Here is a 19,534-nt window from a genome sequence, read left to right on the forward strand (position 1 = left end):
TTCTTATAATATTAATAAGAAATAGTAATGCTGATATTATATGTTGTACTAAAACCTTTTGTCGTAACTGTTTTATTACATTGAGCTGAAGTATATATTTTAATATGATAGAGATAACATCAAGGTTGAAAATGGAGCTCTCAGTGATTTATTCAGAGATTGACTGTTACTGAGTGCATTGAAATGAATTGCATGAGGCAGTGCAGCTAACGATTTATTTATGTATCTTTTTTTAACTAAGCTTGTCATAAATAAGTGCAAATAAATAACGCTTATAGAATAGTTTGTATTCATTGCTTCAATGAAAACACTGTAAATATGAAACATACGGTCTGTAGCTACTGTTTTGCCTTACATAGCTCAGAATTTTTTCCAGTTTTGGCATGCAGGTGGATTTTGTTTTTTCACAAACCTTTGTCTGTTTGGATTTCTAACATTGACCAGCATTCATAGTGAGTCATTTTGAAACCCTTTACTGGGCAGATTCCATTCTGTTAATTAGTATGAGAAAACCTGATGGAACCTTAGCGATGCTTGTTCTCTCTTGAAGTCCAAGCCATGAGCACAGTGCCAGCACAGAGTGGGCGGGCCCAAAAAAGGGTTGTTGAGGTAAAATAAGTAAACGAGTGCCCGCATCTGGTCAGTCCTCTTCTCTGCATCACTGACACCCACCAGATTCATCCCAACTAGCTTATGGCACAATTGGTGCTAGATCTCAGATCTCCTCTCAGCCTTTGTTTTTTTCACTCATTGATTTCTTCATCCCTTCCTTCAGCAAACATGCTTTACATAGACTGTGCCAGGGTCAGCCTAGGGGATGAGACCATAAGGATAAATGATCCAGCCCTTGCCCACGGAATAGTGGGTGGTCAGCCACACACAGGTTGCATCCCAGCCAGGCAAGGCACCTGTGATGGGTGCACACGGGCTCGCCAGTACACAGGAGAAAATGCTTCCAACTCTCCTTTCCATTTTTCCAGTTAGATATATGCAAAGGAAGCGTTTCTCTGTTATCAAAACAAGATCAAGAGAGATTTTATTCTGATTGGTTGAAATTAGTGCTATACCTGGTTTTGGTTTCAAGGGAATTATTCCCTTTACACATATTTTCCAGCTTATTATAGAGACATTATGTTTAAAGTAGAATATGCTAAGATAAAAATTTCCTCTCGTGATGATATTTCTGAACAATACATTTATAATTTCAGCTAGTTGTAAGGTAGTTTTTTTTTTCCATTAATTTGTTTGGGTAAAGCAAAAGATTTTCTTTCATTTGTTTACAATTCTGCTAGGAAGATACTAGTTAGATATTTTTTTCTCCCCCATAAGTTTGTGGTCAACATGTTTTTACTCTAATATTAGTGTTACATTTTCATGTTCACCAATATAAAAACCTGTTTTATAATTATTTATATTGAATCCTGTTATGGGTTAACATCATAGAGGAGCCCATTTTTTTCACCAAAATTGTTTTTTAAGTTAATGTTAATAGAATGCTTAAAATAGTTGAGTGGATTAAAAGTAATTCAGTTATGCATGTAACCATCTGTCCGTATTGAAAAAAATGTGCAGTGTGATTATACAGTAGAAGATTTTGAATAAAAGTTGCTGAAATCTTGAGAAAATGTAATACAGGTAGACCTTACTTTATATGATATGTTTGCATATATCCTTTTTTGGGGGAAATTGAATCATCATTTAAAATGAAGTAGAGAATGTTGTTCTGTAAAAAGAAGTGATGTTTTCCGTACTAGACAACAAAGAGTCAAAAATTATTAAGGACTCGGGATTCAACTTAAAGAGGCTCTTACTAGACAATAAACATAATAATAAGATAACAGTTGCAGTTGATTGAAACTCATCAAATGTTTAAACTTGTATGCTCAGAATGATAATTAAAAACAAATTTAGAGATTGACAGGAACCAGTTCATTATTTTAAAAACTGGTAAATAAAGCACTGAACCTACCTTTCCTGAATGGGCTGTACCACTAGATAATCAAATAACAAATGAGGGGAAGCATCTTTTTATAAATATATTCCAGCTAACAAATGAAATGAAAATGATAGAATTAAAAGTCACCGTTTTTCAATTCCGCCAATAAATTAATGGATCTAGACATTGAACATCAACAGCAGCAAACATTGCAAAAAGGGGGACAACCAAAACTTAGTGCTTCTAATGAAGGAACATACCACCACCTGTAGTCTTGCCAAAGAATGAAACCCAAGTTTGTTCAAGTCTTTGGATCCAGCTGCCGTTTTGCAGGAACACAGACAGAAAAGAGTAGCAAACTATTGCATTGCAAGTATGCAATCAGCAAAATTTAGACTGCGGAAACGCTACAGGTCCAGTGGCCCCCATTTGTCCACAGATGAATTATGAGGAAAAGTAAGGGGTGGAGGGGGGAAAACCCATAGGTTAAAAGAAACTTAAATGATATACTCATATACTATGGTGCCTGGGGATATTTTGGTGATAAAAGTCAGGATAGTAGTTACTTATGAGAGAGAAAGGAAGGGAGATTAGGATGGGACAAATGGAAGGTTTTTGGGGTAGCTGGTAAACTTTTATGTCTTGATCAGGATGGGTGATGGTTATAAGGTAGTTGCTTTACAATAATCCATTAAGCTGTGTGTTTGTTTAGTTTTCTGTATTTGTGGGTTTTTTTGTTTTTTGGTGGTTTGTTTTTTTTTTTTTTTTTTAAGAAAATGATTGTCTTAGAATGGGAAGTCATACCCTATGGTATCTGACTCAGCTTTGATTTTTATAACTCTTAAAACTGGAAAATTTTGTGACTTATTGTTGGCATTATATTAGTGGTTTTTTTAAAAGAGAGCTACATACAGTGTTTCACCTTTACTGCTTTAAAATCAAAATGTCGGTGCATAGGTATTTGGTACATTGGCATCAGCTCCATGTCAGACTTTGCAGAACCGATTGTATGTGAAGAAGTATACTGAAATTTATAGAATCCTGTACTCCTAGGTGTTGAGTCTAGCCTATTAGAGAATAGCATCCCTGTAAATTATGCTTCCATTCCTAAACCTAGAGAAACATTGAAGGGTTGTATATTAATCGTGATAGAATCGTGATAAAACAGGATTCGGACAAGGAATGGTCATGCAGAATAGGGGTGGACTGAAGAGAAAATATGGAACAGAGAGGCCAAAGAGATAAAGAAGAGACCCTGCAATATTGGAACTTTTCTTGTTCATTTTCTGTTTCTTCCTTTTTTCCCTCCCTCCCTTCCTTTTCTTCCTTCTTTCTTTTAAAAAATCCAAAATGAGGGAAAGCAATACTAGCAGACACTGTAAGGGTATGAAATTGCCCTTCCTTTCTCTTAGAATCCTGGGTGTTTGGCAGTTCTAATAACTTGCAGCAGACTTTTAGGCACTAGAAAAAGTGCTTACAGAAGAAAAAAGATATTAAAAGTTAAATTTTAAGACGGAAAGAAAAAGGCTAGAATATCTTAGAATGTGTTGAAACGAGGTTCTGCTGATTATTTATTGCAAAACAGGTTTCCTTCTTAAAAAGATGATTCTCTGTTCGTAAATTAGAAGTCCTGCCCTGTGGTTTGCCCAGAGTTGGAGCTTTTCTCCATGAATATAAGGAAGTTTAATGAGATTTTATTTTTTTCCTACCAAAGCAGAAGATGCATCTGAACACTCTGACAGCCCTCTACCCCTGCAGCTTTTCAGTCGCATCCTGTTAAAAACTTGCAGGCCAAAATGAATGTTTTTAGAGAGGAAATAAAATGAATGACGCTTGTGAACTTGTTTTCAATGTTGTTTATTTTACCAAATAATTTAGATAAATCTTTCCTGAAGAAGAAGAGAACTCATCAGTTTCCATTAATCGTCTGGAGCTTCTCAGAGGATCACTTTGAAATAGCTCCCTGCCAACTTTTCATAAATTAAGCATAAACTTTCTTTGACCTCATCACACATAATTAAATAGCTGTTGAAGGGTTAAAACCAACTAAAAAGCAATTCTGTATCTCCCTCCTCATTCTCCTGCAAAATTATACAGGAAGTTCCTTTTGGTTCTCAAGCGGGGTAATTACAAGAGACAGTTACATAATTTACAGTTTCACTCTGTCCATAATCACACACTTCCACCTAGTTGTATAGACCCCCAGAAGTATCTGCGTTGTACTTTGATTTGTAAATGATGATTGCAGTGTGATTGACTGCATGTGGCATATTGAATTGATTCTTAAAAAATGAACTTTAGCTGTTACCGTGTCAATTTGAGTTCCTGTTATTTACGTAGTTTGTGGTTCTTGTGTTCAGCAGTTACGTACTAGTTAACAAATTAAACTCCCAGAGCTTCTTTTCCTTATTAAATTTGGAAAATGGAGCATCTGCGTACAGCCTAACTAGAAAAGTGCCTAGAACTATTGAACACACTACTAAGACATTCCAGTGCTTTGAAAGTTGAATGGAGATTCTTTGATGAACAGTGACCACACAGTGTAAAGGCTCACGGGGATAATTAATATATTGTGGCAAGAGCTGTGTTAATATTAATGTGTTGTTACTGAACTCTTAACTCTAAGTATTGCCAGGGAGCCTATCTAAACAGCAGGCTTCGAGAAAGGAACCACCTACTAACTGAAGGGGTAGTAATCGGTATCTTTAATACTGCTAATGTTGATATTTCAGGTTTTTGTTTTTCCAATGGCTAACATCTTAACTGTAGCCAGTTTGGACTTTAACATTCCTATAGGATTAAAGGCTAGATACATGATATGAATTCCACTGGCAAATCAGCTAGTCACTTAATTGAACACCTCATTTCACCCCGCCTGCACCCCCAGCATGTGCTACATGTCTGTCCATACATCAGTTACTGGGCTCATCAGTAGCCCTGTGGGGATACAAGCGTTTATTTCCAGAGGCTTTTTACCTCCAATCCTGCTTGAAAGCTTATGGGAGATAAATAAAAAATAAGTGAAAAGAGAAGTTTGCGATTTCTGTACACCAGCGGAATAGGACTGTTTGTCTAGATGACCTGAGGATAACTAGAGATAGGTTCTGTACCTTATGTTTTCAGTATTAGTTGATCAATCAGATTGGGTGAAGAGGCTGTGCTTTGATTTTAGAAAGTTATCTCAAAGACTGACAAGTTCCCTTTAGAAATGTACCTTGCAAACAAAGAAAAATTTTAGAGCTTTGTGTTCCCACTGTTTTCTTCAGTCCTGCTGCGTAAAAGCTCATCACCCAGAATGGGAATTACAACATACTTTGTCCTGTTTTTGAAAATTATAGTGCACACACACACACACACACACGCGCGCGCGCGCACACAATATTTTAGGGGGGTTGTGGGAGACCTAATTGAAAGGCGAGTTGCTCTTCTAACCATCCTGCCTCCCATAGCTTGATTCTGAAATAGTGGCAGTGTCCATGCTGATGGAAACACTCCCACTCAGCCTGCTGGCCAGGATTGGGCCAGATGACTAGATATTAGAATGAACTATCTCAGCTGCCCCCACAGAACCTCAGACCTATTAAAGTGGGCAAAAGGAACTCCAGTTTTTGCTTTTAGTAGTTTATTTAAGGAAAAGGTCAATTGTAATGTTTTAGCAATAGGAGAAGGGTCTTACAGGTGAAGTAAGAACACAGTTAATTGCTTGGAGCACATGGTTTACTTGAAGTGTGTGTGTGTTTAATGCATTGTTTAAAATTTTATAACTTTCCAATGGTAAATTCTTATTACCAGGATTTTGTAACTTAAATGTGAAATTTTATCCAGGTTTCAACTTGGAAGAATTAAAGTAGTTTCTGAAATAGTTTTTTCAGATTGAATCTCCATTATGGACTTTCGCCTATTTATAAAAGAGAGGAAGTCATTGTCAAATACCAAGTTACTTCATCTTTAAAAAATTGTTTTTAGTAAATTTGTTTTTCCTAAAGTTTTCCAGAATTTAAAAGTTGTTTGAATTATGCAAAATCAAAACAGGTCAAAGAGGAGGGCTTTATTCTGACTTATATTTCTAATTTCTGTCACTTCAAAGGCTGTGGTAGTGGGACTTTACATTAACTAACTGGAAGTGCCTCTGAGTGACAATCAGACCTTTACTTAGATTTGTAACAGGCAGTGGACTTCATGAAGAATCTGGTTATTTCCCAAATATATTTAAGGAAAGATATTTTTAAAAATTCTTGCCTTCCCCAAATGATTTTAGTTTGAGAATAAGTGCTGTCGACAAAGTATAACATCTCTTGTTCCATGATCATTTTGTCCCTGTCAGAGGTAGCTCATTTTTCTAACAAGAAAATTGAGAAACCAAATCTATTTCACACCTGGTCATCTTCTAGAAAAATTATATTCTTCTAATACTCCAGACCAGGACCTCACTAGTATGGTGACATGCCACACATAAACAAATATTCCTCAGTTAAATGTTTAAATAAATGAAACTTCTGTGAAGTTTAATACAGAGCTGTCTTCACCGAGTGACCATCTCTTCCCTAGCCTCAATTCTTAGATATCTCCATTTCCCTCGAGAATTTGTTGTCTTCTCCTGGATCTCTCATTAGGTACCACTGCTACCACCATAGCCCTTTGGCGTGGCAGAAATGGAGAAGTGGGATTGGTGTTGTACCCCCATTTAACATTCTGGTCAAGGTAGAGTCCCTAAGACCCTTTGTTTAATATAACCCGTAATATGTCTGAGCCTAGACCGGCCTGAAATAGGTAAGAGTTGAGATTATGTGGGATACCCATGGTTTTTTAAAAGCCCCTAAGTAACTCTAATGTGCAGCCAGGATTGAGAACCATTGGGCTAGACTAGAGGATAGAAAAAGGAGAACTAAAGAGGCCTTCTCATGGAATTACAGCATCTGTTATAAAAATACCACTGACTCGTTGTTGGCCTATGGCTGCCTCACAGGGGTCTGTCTCTGGCCCTGGTCACTGTCACACCGGGAGGAGCTCATTCCCAGGTGTCGTAGAGGGAGGAGGGTCCCCATTCCCGCCCCCTGAGACCCTATGTGTGAATTCATTTTTGTGAGTTCATATGAGCACCTACCTTTTCGCTGGATGACTGACACACAGAAAAACCAGCCCCTTCAAGGGAGTCCACACCCCCTCAGAACCATGGAACTCATCTGGTAAATTCTGGCTCGGTCTGTGGGTTTGTGCACACACATGCATCCTGCCAGCAGGGCAGCCGTCCCCCTACCGTGCACCTTCCATTCCAGGGAGTGGAAAGAACTTCATTCCTCTCCCCAGTAGACTTGGGGGTTGATGAGGATTCAGTAAGAAAGATCAGTGGCCCCTCTGCATAATTGAGGAAGAGCTCAGCACTGGAGCAGTCTGCTGAGGAGCTCGTGGGGTCTTGGAGAAGGAAGATATTTAAAAAGACTGGTATGTGACCCAGGGCAGCCAGCCTTCCTTCCCCAAAGAAACCTAAGTCCAGGGTGTCACTGGCTCAGGCCATTTTCCCAGGGACACACTTGGTCTTCTAGAATATATGTGTCTTTGTTTCATCTGTCCTGGGACTGTTTCTGGGTTCTGCTGATGCCCTTAAACAGTCATTGTTGTGGTTTGACTGGCTTGCTGTTTCCTGAGGGTAATCCTTGAAGTGAAAGATTTAAGGGCCAAAGGGAATTTGGGGGGCACAGAACTGCTTGCTGGGAACTTTCAGTCGCCAGTTTCCTGGGATCATTCCTGAAGCACAATATATAGATTTATTTGTCATGGCTTCTTCCTTTAATTATATTTGGGTGGTTAGCTGGGGGCGGGGAGGGTCAGGGATGGGGAGAACGTTTGTCTGAGGCAGTGGAGTGAATGGAGTAGTTTTCAGGCGCCTCAGGCAAAAATAGGAAAAGAAATTTAGCTCTTCTCAGTCAGACCCTACAGTCTGTCTCCTTCCTTCTGTCCAAATTTTATTTCTTCCCCTATGTAAGATACCTAGTCACCCACGTGATCACCTTGAGATTTCATCCACTCAACATGCTAACTAATACCGTGTTTCCCTGAAGATAAGACCGGATCTTATATTCATTTTTGCTCTAAAAGATGCATTAGGGCGTATGTTCAGGGGATGTCATCCTGAAAAATCATGCTAGGGCTTATTTTCCGGTTAGGTCTTATTTGGGGGAAACACAGTAATAATAGGTAACACTACATAGGGTTTCTGTAATATGCCAAGCACTGTCTGTGCTTTGTATTGATTCGTTTAATTCTTATAACTACCCTAAGCAACAGTTATGATAATTCTCCATGTTGTATGAATGGATCTGAATCACAGAGGTTAAATAACTTGCCCAAAGTCACACAGCTGGTACATGGTGGACCCTGGATTCCATTACAAGCAGTCTGGCTCTAGAACCCTTGTACTTAACAAGTTGTAATGCCTCTCAGGATCTGTCATACTGTATTCAGTAAATGCCGTATTGTGTTAAAGTACCTGTGGCCTTGTTTCCCAACTTTAAAAAGTTCTTCTCATCTTTTATTTAATGCAGATGGTCTCAAAGTTTGGTCCACGGACCTCTGAGGATCGCTAAGCTCCTTTCAGGGAATCTGCAAGGTCACAACTGTTTTCAAAGTAATACTAAGATATTCTTGGTCCTTTTCACTCTCATTCTCTCATGAGTGTGCAATGGAATTTTCAGGAAATTTCATGACCTGTGATATCACAACAGACTGAATACCAAAGCAGATGAGAGAATCTAGCTGTTTTCTTTTAAGCCAGATATTGAAGAGATTGCAAAAATGTGAAACAGTGCTATCCTTCCTGCTATTCTTTTTGTATTGTAGAAATTGTAATTTTTTCATAAAAATTATGTTGACACATATTGGGTCATTGGGTTTTTAATGAATTAATAAGTATTTGTCAAATTTATAAAATTAATAGATATAGCCCTTATCAACAGTAACTCTTAAGTAAAGTGTTTTACATGTAAAGAGGATGTGAGACCAAAACTTTTGAGAACCACTGATTTAATGTATAAACCCTTGTTATTCAAGCAAGGTCCATGGTATAGAGACTTGGTAGGTCCCACCCCAGACCTACCAAATCAGAATCCAGATGTAACAAGAGGTGAAGGTCGAGAAGTACAGCCGTGGAACCAATGCACAAAGCCACTCAGCAACTCAGTGACCTGTAGCTAAATGTCATTCTGGTGGGCTTTGGAGATTCCTGTCCCGGTTCTGTGCCACCAGGGACCTGAGTGAAGTCTCCTCACCTGTCTGCAGGTCTTTAGTCCCACTGTCGGTGCAGTGGCTCTCCCACTGCACAGGTGGTTTCCACATCCTCCTCAGAACCAGCAGCTCCACTGCAGAGTCTGGAGCAGCGGTCCTCCAACTTGTACACACCAGACACCTGGAGGGCTTGTAAACGCTAAGTACTGGGTCCTGCCCCCAAAGTTTCTGAGTCACAGGGCTGAGAATTTTGCAGTTCTTCCAAGTTCCCAGGAGATACTGATACTGCTGGTCTGCTCCCCCTCTCCAAAAACCACTGGTCTATAGGAAGTGGACCAAGAAGTCAAGCAGTATTTATTTAAGTTGTTCGATAATTACTTCAAGCCCATGGAATTATGGGAGCGATGTGTTAAATTTCCTCAGTTTTAAAACCAATCTCTTAAAATAAAAAATATCTCAAAAATTCAGCATTTTCCATTTTTGCTAGGAGGCATCTATATGTTTTAGTAAATAGCAAGCAGCAAGATTTCAGGCAGGTCACAGGTCATTTAGAACATTCCCGATCTCTTACAACAATGGGGAAGGCTAAGGTTCAGCCACCTTCTTTAACTAATTGCAAAATCACCACAAAATTTCAGCGAGGAGACATAAATAGCCTGTCAAGTTTATTTATCACTATTTAAACTGACATCATCCCATCCATCCACTTGGTCACAGAGCTGCTTAACCCCAGAAACCAGTAACAGATGAGCTTAGACCAGTGAATTTCCGTCCCTAATCACGAGATACATGGTTAGAGCCATGGGATTTCCTCTGCTCAAGAGCGGTCGTAAATCCCTGGCTTGCAAACCCAGTGCCGTCTACTGATACAAACCTTTCGGCAGGGTTTGCTGAGCTGAACAGGTGTATTATGAAAGGTGAGTGATCCTTGAAGATTATCTTCCCCCTAAAAGCAGCTAGTTACCCAAAACTCACATAATCCAGACAGGTGGGAGTTGGCAGTAGCTTGCCAAAGTTTATACTTTTGTATTTGCGGAAGTTCGTATAGTCTGGGTCCAGGTAGTAGAAGATGAAGGTGTGCACAGGTGAGGGATGGCTGCCTTTGAGGGGGGTACATTTTTATCCATGTCCACACCCTTGCTTAAGAACATCATTCCACTTCTGGACCCGTCCACAATCTTGAAATATTACTAGCTTAAAAGGGAGGAATGTTTCATATTTAAAAAGGGTTGCAGTTAATATGCTGGGAGTTTAATTAATTTGGGAATTGAGGTTTGTAAAAACAAATTTTGACCTTGTCTAGATAGTTCCTTCCTTATCCTAATGGATCTGTCTACAGGAACGCAACTCTACCACTTTTTTTCTCCCTAGAGGAAGGAGTTAGCCATTTCAAACACAAGGGATCAGGGCTAGTTAAGATGACAGTTGGTTCTCTTACTACAAGTAGGTTAGCCTTTAAGCAAACACCTTGGTAATCTTTTGAATTAAGTGTTTGGTCCATACACTGAAACTCATTCCCCTGGATGAGTAGTTCCAGTGAAGCAAAAGAAGAAGCCAGCTTTCACTAGTATCAGGACAGTTGACGTGGGTGAGGAGTTTCCAGGCCAGTTAGCTTTCAATTGCAAGACTCCAGATTTGCAGAGTGCTGTTCACCAGCACCTCTGGATCACAGACAATTTAAAGGGAATAATTTCACAATTTAAAAAGGTAATACACGAGCGATTAATATATATATACTGCAGCTACTAGGATTTATCCTTCAAACATCACGTTGTTTTCAGTCTGAACAGCCAAGTTTCCCCAGGGGTAGTTCAGGTTTTCTGATTGACAGTATCCTGAGTTAAGGAAAGGTGTTAGAGCACCATGGGAATCTATTCACCAGGGATGTATTGTACTTGTTTCAGATGCTTCAGGATAATACATCAGCTTCCAAGATAAGTGCTTTTTATTTCTCTGCATCTTAGATTATTTGGAATTTTTTTGGTAAGTTAAATTTAACAGCTATAACTTAAACTGCCACATCTCTGTAACTATTCAGTAAGTAAACATTCTTACCAAAAATTATCCTGTCAATGGGCTATACAGTAATTATTATTTGAGGAGCCTAGAAAAAGCAGAAGGAAACATGAGATGGCAAGAAATTCATTCTTTAAAACATTCTGTGTTATGAAGGTCAGAGCAGTGAGGTGCCGTGCCACCTGCTACAGCTTTTTTGGGGGAAAGTACCTGCTGCAGGAAAAATTTAAATTACGTATTACATGAACCTTGTGCACAAATGAAGTAGAGTAGACATGACACAACTTGTTCTTCTCAGCTATATATGTTACCATTCTACAAGTGATTTCATTTAATGGATCTGAAATTTATCCTCGGTCATTTATTTTTTTTAACTTTATTTTAGTGTATTTTTCCAGGAGCCATCAGCTCCAAGTCAAGTAGTTGTTTCAATCTAGTTGTGGAAGGTACAGCTCACAGTGGCCCCTGAGGGGAGCGAACCAGCAACCTTGTTGTTAAGAGCACTGCTCTCTAACCAACTGAGCCAACCATCCTTGGTCATTTTGATTGTTGAAGTTTATCCCATTTAAACCAAAAATTTCTCCTTCTGGAGGAGGCTTTGTAGACTTACAAATGGCTCCTTTCATTGGTATAAGCTCCTTGAGGGTCAGAGAGAAGGAGAATCTAGCTGCAGGCAACGCAGTGACACCTTCAGAGGGTGGCCTTGTATGGTCTGTCATGTTGGTACATGTCATCCCTGAAAACCTGCTTGATGTTTTCTGGTTGGAGTTTGGGTTTGCAGTTTTTTATCCAGCACCCAGGAAAGTATGGCTTCCTGGCAGGTGTTGACAGCTTTCTGCCTTGTAGCCTTCCCTAGCTCCGTGCGGAGGTGTTTGGTGGGCTCGGGGTATTCACGCTGCCTCCCTGCCCCCTCAGGCCCCAGGACTCTTCTGTGGCATGTGTCAGTCAGGCACGACTGTGTCCAAGGGAGCGTCCCCGGAGACGACCACTTAACATGGGGGGAATAGCAGGTGCTGAAAGGTTTATGCCTAAGTGCTCTCTGCAGATCCCAAGTTGCTTCATAGTTCCAGCGGCCTAAACAATGTTGGCTCAGGCCGTGCGTGATAAGGTGTATCTACTACCTGAAGGTGTAAAAACATGAACAGCTGGGTAAAATATGTTTTGGGAGGATTCTGGCTGCTTGCTCTCAGCCCAGAGTAGGAATTGTGGGAAGAAAACACCAAACAAAGAAATACCTGTGCTTCCTGGATAAGGTTGCTCATCGTAGTGGGGGACATAAGGTAGGGAGGGCACATATCACCTTGTGACCATTTGGGTTGTACAGAAATCTTTCTGCTAGGCTGAGGGGGGTGCTTTCTGTCCCCAGCTGTAGGGCTCAGATGAGAACGAGTGAAGGGCTAGGGAATTTCACAGTCACTGCAGGGTACTTCTAATTGTGGGATCTCATGGACAAAAGGGGGAAAGCTCTATATCCAGGGTATGGTTTTCTTTCCCCCAGGAGTATAGAGCTGGGACCTCGAGCTAACTGCGTACATTTCTCAGCATGTTCCAAGCACTTAGAAGGCAAGTGATGGATGCACCAGTTATGTGTGTTCTAGACTTGGGCATCCTTTGTACGCTGGTGACAGAGTTTTGCTTCATAGTGACATGGTACAGGCTGGATTCGGCACAGTGGCCGCCACGTTAGCATTCCTGACACACTGCTCTTGAAAGCCTCTGCGTGCAGCTGAATGATGTGTGGGCAACGGTTTGACTATACAATTTTGTGGTGCTTTTGCATTCAGTCAAATTCTTTGCACTTAAACGTGAGTTAAAGAGACAAATAAGTCAAAAAAAGAAAACTTCAGCAAAACCTAAAGTTAAATATATGCCTATTCTTTATAATGGCATTCAGATTAAAACCATCAAAATGCTGTTTTACTCCAGGGTCAGGTTAGATTTCTTGTTCTGTATTTCTGCATTATTTACAGTGATTTTGAGAGGCAAGAAAATGCATCAGAAGCATTTCTCCTAACAAAAAAAATCTAAAGCTGAGAAAATTCTTGAGAATGCAGCCATTTTGGAAATGTAGATAAAGAAGAAAAATGCTGAAAAGGTTTGGGCGGTTTACAGAGCAGCATGATTTTGTAATTGCTGCCACCTACTGTATATGGTTGATGTTTGTTTAAATTTAGGAAGTTCATGAAGGTGAGGCTGTTGAAATAGATAATTAGAGCAAGGTAGACGCCATTAGTTTATAGCATTTCTTCTCTGCTGCATAAGTGGCTCTTAATTACCAAGACAGCCACCAGCTTTCATTCATTACCTTCAAGTGGATTTAAAGTTTTTCTCATTTTAAAGTTCCTTTGCAAAGAGCCTTCACAGTCATGCTGTAAAATGCACGTTCAAAAGCTTACCGTGCTCAGGGATTTTCTGAATATACATGAAACAGTGTGCTTTAAGGAGATTGTTTTAATTTGTAGGAACAATGTTCTGGGGTTGGTTTATAAATTAATTTCCATGAAAAAGGTGAAAATAGAGCTAGTGGAGCTGATGTAAGTTGCCGCAGTGGACTTAAAAGACATTCTTTCATTAGTCCTAAAACAAAGCTTCAGATCAGCCTGCTAGTTAAATGTAACAAGCAATATAGAATCTGAGTCGACAGAGGCCCTTCTCTTTTATTGAGACCCAGCTGTCAAAGGGTCATTAGGTCCTTCCTGCGGAAAACAACTTGCCCATTAATGTTTGGGGTGGTCGCTCGACAGGATTTCTAAGTGCCTGACATTTCTCGAAAGAATGTAAAGCTGGTGGGGAGACTTGGATGTTGAGACTTACCAGTAGTGTCTTCAACCTTGGTTTTGTTAAATATGCCACGATGTATGTTTGGAATGAGACCACTGGCTACGGGAATTGACTTCAGTGCCACTGTGAAAGAGTCGGAAGCATAAACTTCATGGCGATCAAATCACTATACCTGGGAAGAGACAGCACACATAAAATGTGTGCCCTTCTCTGATGTCATGTTTTTGCCTTGTTGCTACTTAACAATATTATGAGTGGCCCCCACCTCCATGTCTGAAAACAGCACAGTGAGGGTGACCCTGGTTTTTTTTGCCCCAGGCTATTTGCTTTCTAGAAGAGAAGGCCAAGCAGGGTCTCCTGAAAAGCCACTCTCGGACCTGGGCCGTCTCTCCTACCTGGCCTATTGGAAGAGCGTCATCTTGGAGTATCTCTACCACCACCACGAGAGACACATCAGCATCAAGGCGATCAGCAGAGCTACGGGCATGTGCCCACACGACATCGCCACCACTCTGCAGCACCTTCACATGATTGACAAGAGGGATGGCAGGTGAGCACCGGTGCCCCGGGCAACTCTGGCTGCCTCAGCATCTTAAACCAGAAAGGATCCCTGGAGTCAGGCAGATTCATTCCAGTAGAGATAAGAGGTTTCCCCAATGGTATTATTAAAAAAACGGGAAATGGCACTTTTTTGCTGTACCTCTTCACTGATGAGCTTTCTGATTTTTCCTAACCCAGGTAATATTCGTGCTAGCATATGTCATTATGTGAAGGTGAAATGAAATTTCAGCTTTTGATTGCGCTTTGTTCTGCCTCATCACATTACAGATTTGTTATCATTAGAAGGGAAAAGTTGATATTGAGCCACATGGAAAAGCTGAAAACCTGTTCCCGGTCCAACGAACTTGATCCGGAGAGTCTGAGGTGGACCCCAATTTTAATTTCTAACGCGGCAGTTTCTGAAGAAGAGCGAGAAGCTGAGAAAGAGGTAATGGTTGGCTCCGTCAGCCTAAGTTGTGTAACTTCAATCTCGCAGCATTCTTGAGCTAAGGAAGTCATTAACATCATGGTCAGAAGCTTGGTTATTATAGAGAGAGCTTGTGAAATGATACGGCACTAATTTATCTAACTGAGGTTGCATGCTAAGACATGATAATTTTATTGAATTGAGTATGAAAAATGAAACATTTATCATTGATCACAAAGCAGCATTTTTCACTACTGACAGCATGTAATCAGATCAAATTTGGTGCTGAGCTCCAAGGCTGCAGTGTCAATCGATTCTTTGTGTTTATGAACTTGCTTAAAGTGCTCCATGCCAGTGAGCATGTAATGTAGTGATAAAGGACTCAAATCAATTCGCTGCATCATTAATACTGCTAAATATCCCATGAAACCCAATCTTCTTTGATTTGTTATCCTAACTGATGTCAAAGAGTCCTGAGATGATGCAGCTGGAATGTTGTTTGGCTGGCTGGCTGTCCTGATCAGAAATGACTTAGAGATCCTTTGCCTTTGATCCTGAGAGGCTCTGGCTACGTAACTGCCCTCTCACTGGCCCACCATTTTTACCCTCCCTCCCCCACTTAGGCGGAGCGGCTCATGGAACAAGCTAGCTGCTGGGAAAAGGAGGAGCAAGAAATCCTGTCATCTAGAGCTAACAGTAGGCAATCACCTGCAAAAGTACAATCGAAAAATAAATATTTGCATTCTCCGGAGAGCCGGCCAGTGGCAGGGGAGAGAGGGCAACTGATGGAGCTGTCGAAAGAGAGCAGTGAAGAGGAAGAAGAGGAGGACGAAGAGGAGGACGAAGAGGAAGAAGAGGAGGAAGAGGAGGAGGAAGAGGAGGAAGAAGAGGAGGAGGAAGAAGAGGAAGAAGAAAATATTCATAGCTCTCCTCCAAGATTAACTAAACCACAGTCAGTTGCCATAAAGAGAAAGGTATGTGTCTGTTTGGGTTTTCAGTCTGTGAGTCAGTTTCAATCAAATCTTATTTGTCATTGCAAACATTCTATTAGTATTTGTTTCACTCTCTATTCTTTAGATGTAGTTTATTTGTATCCAGTCCCACAGATCATATATCATCATCGTTTATCTTACAGTCATGATTGTGTTTACTTTTTGAGGTTTGTTAGTGCTATGACAGGAAACCAGGGATAGGCTGGCTTTCTAGTCTAGTAGTTACTGCCACCTGCTGGTTTGTGGGACTGGAGTAAGTCAGGCTATGGGAACCGACGAGGGCCCTGGAGAGAGAGAGCACTCTTAAGCCACCTTTCAAGGAATTGTGATGAAAGCACCAAGGCCTAGAGAGTCTAGGAGACGTGTCCAAGGTAACATAGCTCATTAGAAAGGAGCCAGACCGGATGAATGCTCAGACTCCAAGCCCAGTGCTCCTGATTCTCTTTCTTTTTCTTGTTCTTGGCATAGAATTGTTAGAAAGTGTTTTAGGACCTACATTTGGATGCTGATATTTTGCATTTGTGGCCCAAGTACACATTACTGAAATTTCTCGTATCTTAGTAGCCTGGTGGTTTCTCTTCATACACCCTGTGCAGAAGGTAAAAGATGGATTTTGGCTTTTAGGTAATTGCTCAGCCCAGATCTGATATCTTTGTCTTCAGTCTCTATTTGTGACATGAAGAGGGGCAATATAGTATTAGTGTAGCCACGACTGATAGACATAACACAATACAAGTTAAGACTCTGCCATAAGGCCATCCTATGTGACATCTGTCAAAGAACCTGCTGTTCTGATTCCCGGCTTGGTACGCTTTCTTCAAAGCATGGAGTCTTCCAGTGGGAGGGCAGCTGTGGGGAGGTGGGAGAAAGTACCTCAGGGTTATGAATAATGTTTGGTTTCTTACAAGGAAATTGTATTTGTGTGTTATGTATATAACAAAAAGAAACTTGTTTTAAAAACATCAAAAACCAGAATTATCCAATACATGATATGAACTGCCATCATATAAATGAACTCACCCTAAAGAAAACTAGCTCTTAATATTGGCTATACTCATGTTTGGGAAAATTCTAGTGGATTAGGGAGGGCAAACCAGTTGGGGGATTAATAACCATAAATCTTAAATTACAGGCTATGATTATCAGGCTTATATATGCTCTTTAGTGAACATTCATTGAGTTAAAAATGTAAGACACAATAATTCTCGGATACAGTGTACCTAGAGTTTGAGTTTTAGCCACACAGTTTGAACCCTCCTTTGCAATGTATTTTCAATAATTTTGGGGGCCTATTATTTTATGGGCTTACATTTTAGCAGCAAATCTTCCTGTTATTCCTATTTTTAATTTTGTATCATTAAATATTTTTTGTTTGGGAAAACATTTTATAATTGAAATTATGGGGCGTCACTTGTGCCAACCTTTAGTGCAGTTAGGTAAAAAGTTTATATCTTATAGAAAAAATAAGACAGATCTCACATCTTTTATTTTTTTAGATGCTTTTTATATTAAAATATCTTATAAAATTGTCAGTTGCTGACATCCCTGGAGCCACCAATAAGTGACTGTTAATATTTTAAACAGTAGAGTAATCCTTTCTTCAAGTACCCTTTCCTCTTCTCTTATTATTCCTGAAGTCTTATGAAATGGGAACAAGCAGGCTAGTCTTGTATACCATCATTCCTCCTAGAGTGCTTTGCGTGGAGCAGGTGATCCTTGAACAGTTATCAAGTATTAAATGAGTGACCCAGTGGCTAGTTAATTATTGCAACATTTATAGTCATCCAGGATGACTTAAAAGCTGTGATGTACAGGATATTGAAGCCAGCAAGTATTATTGGAAAATATACCCTAGAAAAGCAAACTTAGCTTTTAAAATCTACAGTTAAGCTGCTAGGATGTTCCCTCTCAAAGCATCTGCTTGAGTAAACAACTGTTTTATTTGGAAGACACTTGCCTGGGTAGTTGGAGCCCGAGAAGGATGTTAAACATCAATGGGAGGTTAAATACCAAGGCAGTCCAGAAGTCTTTACGTGTAAGAGTCTCAGACACATGTTCAGTACGTGTTTGCTGCATATCGACTCAACCATTTAATTTCTCATGAGCTTTTATGTATTACATTTGGAATTAATTTCAGAGGCCTTTTGTACTAAAGAAGAAAAGGGGTCGTAAACGCAGGAGGATCAACAGCAGTGTAACCACTGAGACCATTTCTGAGACGACAGAAGTACTGAATGAGCCCTTTGACAATTCAGATGAAGAGAGGCCAATGCCACAGCTGGAGCCTACCTGTGAGATTGAAGTGGAGGAAGATGGTGGGAAGCCAGTCCTGAGAAAAGCATTCCAACATCAGCCTGGGAAGAAAAGACAAACAGAGGAAGAGGAAGGAAAAGACAATCATTGCTTTCAGAATGCTGACCCTTGTAGAAGTAAGTGGAGGAATTATAAAAGTCTTACCTTTGTGAATATCAGTACATTACTGCCAAAAAACAGGCAACCGGAGTCACGCCCATTGGTGAGGATGTGTGGACCCACCCAAAATAAGTGCTCATCTGTCCTTTCTCATTCATAAAAGGTTCTGTCCCTTCTTCCTGAAATTGGATTTTATGGTAAACAACTTCTAAGGCCAGAACATTCCTTTAGGTGGGTTCATCTTACTTTCCAGAAATTGGCTTATCCTCAAAAACTTTGAAATCTGTCAATAAGAAATACGCTACATTTCCTTAATTCTAATGTGTATCTTTCCCACCCACGTTTGCAATTTCTGAAATCAGGGTAGATATTATGATCAATGTGAGCATTGAATTCAATAGTTTTTTCCCTGAAAAATCTTAGTAAATCTATGGTGCATCTTATAATATAATCAGTGGTGTGCCAAGAACCATCACTATTAGCTTTGTTAATACAGGGTAATGTAGAAATCAGGAAATTGTCCTTCCTTTTAAATTACTGTTTTACAGTTGCTGCATGGAAGGGACGCCTACCCCATCTAAAAATATACTAAAACACCAGCGAATTGTCTCTGATGCCCTGTTTAAAAGCAACCACCCCTTGCCTGTTGGTCTGGAAACTTGTGTTCCCAGCTGAGTCATGAGGATCTGTGGGACAGTTTCTCCACTTCACTGTGAAATGACTCTATTCAAAACTTCCTGTGTTCCCATTTAGGGAACAGGCCATCTCATTTCCCTGGGCACCACAGGTTATCACTCTTCACTTTGTGAAAAGCCAAGATTTTAAGAACATGAGCAAGCGTCTTCTTGACTTGCTTAATTAACAGGAAAACTATTGCTGCATACGATATTTTGCTGAGGGAATGACATCTTAAACCTGGGCATAGAGGAACCAAGCCTTATTCTTTAGTTTCTTTAAACAAACAAACATATAGACATAAACAACAAACTGCAGCCAGAAATCTGTTTTTATGGAAATTGAGCCGGATTTCCACTTGTTAGCTGTCTTCTCAGGAGCCTATACATGAATCATCACTGCCTTCATTCTCTACTTTCTGCCATTTGTCTTTAAAAATTCTAAGTGGCCATATTACTCCTGATTCCTTTCAGGATCTTCTTTCTTTAAAAATAATTATGAGAAAGCTCATTTTCTGATTTAGAGAGGTTTCCT

At 40.1% G+C, this 19,534-nt stretch overlaps 1 protein-coding gene across 11 annotated transcripts in view; it reads left to right on the plus strand.

Annotated features, from left to right (window-relative positions):
• The window catches only part of KAT6B (lysine acetyltransferase 6B), a 173,527-nt gene that overhangs the window by 148,429 nt on the left and 5,564 nt on the right, over window positions 1-19,534 (plus strand). For 10 of the 11 annotated variants that reach the window (XM_033130117.1, XM_033130124.1, XM_033130126.1 and 7 more), the window contains 4 exons: window positions 14,273-14,504; window positions 14,783-14,942; window positions 15,545-15,895; window positions 18,051-18,342. In XM_033130117.1, coding sequence (XP_032986008.1) covers window positions 14,273-14,504; window positions 14,783-14,942; window positions 15,545-15,895; window positions 18,051-18,342 — 1,035 coding nt within the window. The remainder of the gene's footprint in view (window positions 1-14,272; window positions 14,505-14,782; window positions 14,943-15,544; window positions 15,896-18,050; window positions 18,343-19,534) is intronic. The other variant, XM_033130122.1, reaches the window with a different exon arrangement.

The sequence above is a fragment of the Rhinolophus ferrumequinum genome, chromosome 16 (assembly GCF_004115265.2).
Source record: "Rhinolophus ferrumequinum isolate MPI-CBG mRhiFer1 chromosome 16, mRhiFer1_v1.p, whole genome shotgun sequence".
NCBI classification, from domain to species: domain Eukaryota; kingdom Metazoa; phylum Chordata; class Mammalia; order Chiroptera; family Rhinolophidae; genus Rhinolophus; species Rhinolophus ferrumequinum.